Source organism: Sinocyclocheilus rhinocerous, unplaced genomic scaffold, assembly GCF_001515625.1.
Source record: "Sinocyclocheilus rhinocerous isolate Xijiao unplaced genomic scaffold, SAMN03320098_v1.1 scaffold796, whole genome shotgun sequence".
NCBI lineage: Eukaryota > Metazoa > Chordata > Actinopteri > Cypriniformes > Cyprinidae > Sinocyclocheilus > Sinocyclocheilus rhinocerous.
In genome coordinates this window covers 338,904-346,180 of record NW_015631294.1, presented here as the reverse complement: position 1 = coordinate 346,180, position 7,277 = coordinate 338,904, and the positions used below count along the sequence as shown (strand labels likewise).

The 7,277-nt window shown below is 36.7% G+C and overlaps 1 protein-coding gene across 1 annotated transcript in view; it reads left to right on the top strand.

Moving 5' to 3' along the window:
- Positions 1-897: 897 nt before the first annotated feature.
- Positions 898-7,277, top strand: part of LOC107741707 (protein diaphanous homolog 3-like) — a gene marked incomplete at its 5' end in the record, with an annotated part of 277,834 nt that continues 271,454 nt past the window's right edge. The window contains 2 exons of the mRNA XM_016554479.1: positions 898-1,071; positions 4,284-4,388. Coding sequence (XP_016409965.1) covers positions 898-1,071; positions 4,284-4,388 — 279 coding nt within the window. The remainder of the gene's footprint in view (positions 1,072-4,283; positions 4,389-7,277) is intronic.

Genomic DNA, 7,277 nt, shown 5'->3' with positions numbered 1-7,277 from the left:
TTTATTTTGTAATGTAATATTTATGTATACATTTTTATACATATTTACTTTTTATACATGTTTAACAAAATATATATTTTATATATACAAAATACAATTTTATTGCAATTTAAAGTATCTTTTTTTCTGTTTTAATATATTTTAAAATATCAAATTTCAGCAGAGATTAATGCAGTCTTTAGTGTCACGTGATCCTTCAGAAATCATTCTAATATGCGGATTCAGTCCTCATGCAAACATTTCTTATTATTATCACAGTTGTTGCTTAAAGGGGTGGTTGATTGCGATTTCACTTTTTTAACGTTAGTTAGTGTGTAATGTTGCTGTTTGAGCATAAACAATATCTGCAAAGTTACGAAGCTGAAAGTACAACCGGAGCACATGCCGCTGAGGTGAGGGGCGGGATGTTTAGACACGCCCTAGAGGCGGTTTAGCCAATCATAACACACTGGACTAGCTAACCAATCAGAGCCCATCGCTATTTCTGAGGGCGGGGCTTCATAAAAACAGGAAATGATCAGCGCGTTTCTCAGAGAAGGGACAGAGTGGTGTGGAATAAAGGTAAATTATGTGAAAAATAATGCGTTTTTTTTTTTTTTTTTTTTTACGAAGCATTAACACATGTTAGACTGCAGCCCATAAACACAATCAAGCCTAGAAAAACAGTGAACCATTTAATATTTTTAAGGAAGCTATGATACCTTTCAGGATCAGAATTTTTTGATAAATATAATTTATTTTGATATAGAATGCTTTTGTAACATTGTCTGTTAACTAGTTTTGAATTATAGTGTATATTTTGTATGTTTACCTAAATGGAGAAATAATCAATAGACTAATAATTACCATTGAGCTAGTCTCACTCATGCTCTCTCAAATGTCTAATCTTTCTTTTAGCTGGACAGATTTTCCAGTATCCGGATCCCTGGCAGTAAAAAGGAACGGCCACCCCTCTCCCACATGTCCAAGCATTCCTCTTTTGGTGACTGGTCCACTTCCTCTGAATTTGAGGAGCTTTCTTCAAAGATCACATCAGAGAAGGAAATCCTTGCCCTCTTTGAGAAAATGATGGTAAGATGTAATTGTAGACAAAAATGTACTTTGAATTATGTTGTGAAACACACATTCGTAAATAAAAACAAACATTCTGTGAGAGTGAAGTATTTGTTGATCTGCATTCATGCCATTGTACACGTACTGTGGACATGTAAAAAAACATCTAATTATCACCCCTACTCAATGACCTTTATCAACCTTTCAACCACAATAATCACTAGAGGTTTATTTGCAATTATGTTTTAAGGAAACACAACCTTTGCATGATGAAACGGATTGTTATGGGTCACTGACCTCAATCAGCTCGTATTCATAGTAGGACGAGGCCCTCATGCCTATAAATACATGCATACTCAAACACTTACTCACTTTCGTATCATATTGAACACGCATCATACAGTCACTGACAAATGTTTGCAAGCAGCTTAGCTTGTTGTGGTAAATAAAAGAAAATACACAAAAATAAAATAACTCCTACGGTCTAGTTTTGATTTGGACTTAGATAAAAAGTGCACATTTATAACAAAAATAATTTTGTAGAATGCCTGTTCACTAGAATTTTAATTTATTTTAATGTATTGTACTAATATTTTTGTCAATTTAAATGTAAAAAATTTTAACTTTACAAACTTTTTTGACTTTTCTCAATCCTTCAGGTTTCTGAGGGGAAAAAAAACTACAGCTGTTGAAAGTTAACTGAATTCCGTTGCACTTTTGTTACACGTTCATCTCAAGCACATCTATTTCATCAAATTTCCCACAAGTATGATTTTAAAACATTGCACAGTCTTCCGTTGCCTTAGTGCTATCGTATGGAGGTCCCCGTCAGTGCCCTTTCTAAGAGTGGAGGTGGTGTTAGCAGTTGAGCAGCATCTCCGAGCGCAGGATTAAGTGACAGGAGCGGCCACTGCTGGGTAGAGAAGGAAGAGTGTGGATAACGTGGGCAGAGACGCAGTCATTAGTCACAGCAAGTATGAGTTTGGATACATGAGCATGCCAGAAGAGGTGACAGGGCCAACGGTGGTAATGGATGCCTTTCCACTCTGCGCCCTATCCGCGTCTATCCCAGCATCCTCCTCTCTCTTTCTCTCTTTCTCTGACACACAAGGACTGCATCACACCTGCGAACCCATCAGTGAAATCTTAAACTGCTCTGCTGATCTATCATCTCAGAAAAGGGAAGAAAGGGAGAGAGAGTGCTGTGGGGAAAGGGAAATAAGACTGGAGGACACTAGCGCTCAACATCGTATGCAGCCGTTATTGTCTTTCCCTCTCATCTCTCTCTTTCTTTTCTTCTCTCTTATCGATTTTATTGTTCTGTGTTTTGCCTAGAGATTTCCTTGCCCTTTCTCTCTGTTGATGGTAGTTGTAAACTGTCCACGGATGCACCCTAGTTCTTTTCTTTGTCTCCGTCTCTGTCAGAGATAGTGAGTTTGAGAAGTGCAGCTTGCTAGTTTGTTTTGGCACAGGACTGTTGCTTCAGTAATCTGGGAAGTAAAATTGCCAAATATATCTGCCAATGTCTGTTTTAGCAGTACAACAGGTTCAGATTTATGGACATGCTCATTTCTGTTTCACTGTTAATTTCTAATCTTTTCAGAAATTGGCCTATTAGATTTTCTAATACATAATTCATGACTTCATCACTCAGGCTTGTATTAGGTACTAATTTTCAAAAGACCTCACAAAATCGCACACAAAAAATGTGTCCACATAGACAACAGATGTTTAGAATAGCCAATCTTATAACAAGTGAGCAAAAATGGCCCTTTATTATTCATTAACTGTTTAAATTTTTAAAGCGTTTCATCAAAAACACTCAGTGACTCCTGCAGAAAACCAGGCATATTTTTACAATCAGCTTTAACCTTTAGCAACCCAGCATAGCAGTAGAATTACAACATTTGTTTAAAACAAATGAAATGATACCTAACATAATAAATATATAGAAAATCTATAGAACTAAATATATAGAAAATGTATACAACAGTAGCTGACACTCTGAAATCAATTACAACAACAGTTTTGATGGGGAAGAAAATTGCATATAGCTACCTAGTCACTCAAAAAGGGGTCCTTTTGGAACACCTTTGAGACATTAATCAGTTTAAGTATTAAAAATATTAGATGGGATGTGTAGTGATGTGAAAAGGCTTACATGCTCAGAAATTTTGAATGTGTGTACATTTGTGACCATTTTTCTAAGTGTAATAAAAATGCAATGGAGAGCATTGGGTGGTCAAACCTTTTCTGTTGTTACCACAAAAGTGGAGTCTATTCAGTGGAGTCAGTCTATATGAATGATATGATGCTATATTAAAAAAAATAATAATAATTTTGAGCTGTTTTGTCTCATTAATATAACAATATATATTGTTTATATAGTGGTGTTACCATCTATCCATTATATACTGTATACTTGGATATGAATATTTAATACATTTAAATGGCCAAATAGGGAAATTTCTTAACTTTTCGTGTCTGTGCTTACTGTTTGAAATATATTATTTTTCAAACACATTTGTGTGCTGAATTGTGGTGTTGTGCATTCAAAACTTCCATTTAGTGTATCAAAAATATAGGTAAAATTTGACAACCCTATATGACACGGGTTTTTTTCCTAATTATAACCTGATGCAAATTTTGCTTAAACAAAATTGTTTTTATTACTAATGCCATCCTAAAGACATGTTGAAGAATAAAAAAAACATAATGAATATAAATGCTTGGGTCTGTAAGGGTTAAAGATACATAAAATATCCTTTTTTTGCTTAAGATGCATTATCAGTATTCTTTGTGTTTTTGTCATTTTCATCTCCTTTCCTTTTTCTTAAAGTCATAAGATGCAGGGAAAGACGTATTTGCTTGATGGATTCACAAGCAGAGGTTGACTTCCTGCGGTTTAATTTATTTGCAGTTCCAAAAAGAACAGGTGTTAGGCATGATTTGATTCATGTAAGCATTGAAAAGTAAAGATGCAAGATGCAAAGATGCTCTTTGCCTTTCTCCATTATGTTTACAACCAGCAACTCCAGTACTATTTTCTTTTGATTAGAAATATTTTGAAATCAGTATATGATTTGAAAGACCCTTGTGTTTGGGGTCAGAGGTTTTGCCACTTATGATGGAGAATCTCATAAAGCTGGTCACAATACCGACGATCTTAAGAGGATTTTTCTTGTAGAGATTTATTTTTCTTCTCTTACATGTGTGGTCTGTGTTTTCAGGAGGATATGAATCTTAATGAAGAGAAAAAAGCTCCTCTCAGAGAAAAAGACTTGAGCACAAAAAGGGAGATGGTCCTTCAGTACATCATCACAGCTGCAAAAACCGTAAGTCAAAGAATGATTGCAGCCACACAGACTAACATATAAACCTGAAAGGATGAGCAGTAAATACATTTGATTCCTGTTCCGTCCCTTTGAGCTTCCTTTTGCTTCATAATGGATTTCCATTACTAACCCTGATACTGAATAAGAAGACAAACTCTTTTGACCTAAAGGTCATCCAATCAGTTCCTGTGTCGAATATGTCAGCATCTTTGTAAAACAGAAAATAATAAGCAAAGGTGCAGAATCACCACAGAGACACTGTGTGCCTGTGTGTCTGTGTTCATTTGTTGTTGTGTGCCTTTGCGACTATGTGCGAGTCTGTTATTGTACTGGTGGGTTTGCCCTGATAAAAATATCTGTAACTGCAGGCCTCTTATGAGAACATTGACAGGCTAAATACTGTATTTATTGGAGATGATTGCCCTCATTTTAGTTTGTCTCTTTTGTTCTCTTGTCCTGAGGTGAGAGGGAGGCGTTGAACCTCCTCATGTATACTTATGAACTCATAATGCTGTCGTAAAGGATGGCAAGATGTGATTTTACATCATCTCCCAATGTGTAGTTTGCTTTTCTGCAAATAGGCTGGAGCTTTTTATGCTAGAATACTGGAGGGAAATACTGAATACTGTTGAGAAATAAAGATATTAATATAAAAGTGTCATTCCACGAAATCGGTGCCTTTTCCACTTGGAAAAAAATAAGTTTAATCAACATTTTTTAAATATCCATGAGAAATACAAGAAATTGTATTGTGCCATGTCAGGCTATGTAATTTATTATTTTATGGCTATTTTTCTACCTCATGTTTTGATATTTTTGTCAACCCTGTTACCGACACAAGCGTTGCTAGATGCTATAGTTTAATTAGAACTATGTGATAGTTTTCACACATATGAGCAGCATTTTAATCCCTCTTTTCACTGGGATTGTTTCAAATTTGATGTTATTATGCAGTGGGCACCGGCCGGCAGAAACATACATCTGCTATGGCATGGACGATGAAACAAAACCTCGTCAGAGCCGTAATGCGGCTCAGAAGTGTGCAGTATGCTTGCCGCGCGTCTACATTTGAAATGACAAACCTGAGCGCGCAAAAGAGGCGATGTGAACGGCTATGTCATGTGCGGGGCTCCGTTGTGATATCACAAATCCCTGAAAATATGCGTTGTAGTTTTTGAAAAATTATTTCTGTTAAATAAAATATCTCCTTTTGAAGTGGACTTTGAGCTTTGTAACTCTGCAGATCTTTTTATGCTCAAACAGCAACATTACAGACTAACTAAAGTTGAAAAAGTGAAAAAGCATAATAGGACCCCTTTAACATGATATACCTCAGTCGGCTTATAGGTTAATGAACTTGCTGCTTGATTTGCATTTGAATTTGCTAGTTTAGCATTAGGATAAAAAATATTGCATCAGGTACTTGTCAAAAAAACTACAGGTTTGGAGTCTTTGCCCCAAGCACTTTTTTACATGCTTATACATGCTGTTTGGAGCTACCTGCATTAGATTGATTTCTTAGTTTTAAGCCACACCGCTTAGAGGATTGTTTGTCTGTTTTTTTTTTTTAAGTCCCAATGTGGCGAGACAGACTGACAAGCGTACACGTCTTCGAATTGTGTTTTCAACAAATCCTCCAGTTCTTCATTGCATGACATGCTCCACACAAGTGTAAACTCTATATGCAGGATTCAAGCAAGGTGGATAAAAATGCATTTTTTCCTACTGAAATTAATTCCCCAATCTAATCCTCCTGTCGGTTAGCTTTGCGTTCATTTACAGGGCCTGCGAATGATGGAAGAGAAACAAGAACAAGGGAGTTTAATTATAATGCCGTTCCTCTCTTTCCGCTGAGAATTTAATTATTTTGGAGTGCTTGGAGATTTCAGGATGATTCAATTTGGATTGTATTTGCTATCTTGAGTGGCTGGTCGGGGCTTGTGGTTTTTCTCCAATCAGCTTTAGTCTCTTTCTGCATTTGGAGTGCTGAAATTCGTAGACCTTGGACAATCATGATGATAAAACTGCCAATGTATTGGAATCTATTGAATTTTCTCAGAAAAATTACCTCAAAATAGATGATCCAACATCTGTCTTTCTCCAAATAAATAAAAAAAACACTAAAACCTTTTGAAGGCAATAAAGGTGTTTTACAGAAATGCTTCTTAACCTGCATTCCCAGACGTATAATAAATAGTGATTAAATGGATCGTAATTGATCCGTGATCCGTACGGACCAAGCCCCACGGTTCGGCGCGCATGTGATCTGCGGATTAATTGCAAAATGTAACCATAATAGAGTATAAGTTTATCATTTGTTCGTATTTACACAAGCAAGCGAATTTTAAAGGGGGGGTACAATGCTGTTTCATGCATTCAGAGTTGTTTACACTGTTAAAGAGTCGGATTCTCATGCTAAGCATGGACAAAATTTCAATAAACAATTTGTACGTATGACGGAGTATTTCTGTGCTAAAAATCTTACTTCCGGGTTCGTACAAGTTTCTGAGAGTTTTTTTTCGATCGTGGCTCTTCATGACGTAGACTAGGGTGGAACTCCTTATATGGGCATTTCTCCCGGAAGAGCGCACACATCGACCAGAGCTAGAGCAAGAGCGCGCCCATCAACGCGCTTCATCCGGCGGCAGCGCTGCACGGGACTCACTCGAGAAGAATGTCTCCAAAGAAGTGTGTTTTTGGTTGTAAGGGAAAGATAACTTTGTTCAGCTTCCTAAAGAACCCAACGTTATGTAAACAGTGAATGCAGTTTGTTTTTCCGGCAGCAACGGAGTTTCACAAGTGTGTTTGTTGACGAACGTTTTTATAAACAAGGCTCAGTTCGAGGCTGAATTTGCACATCGTTTGATACTGAAAGATGGAGCGGTCCCA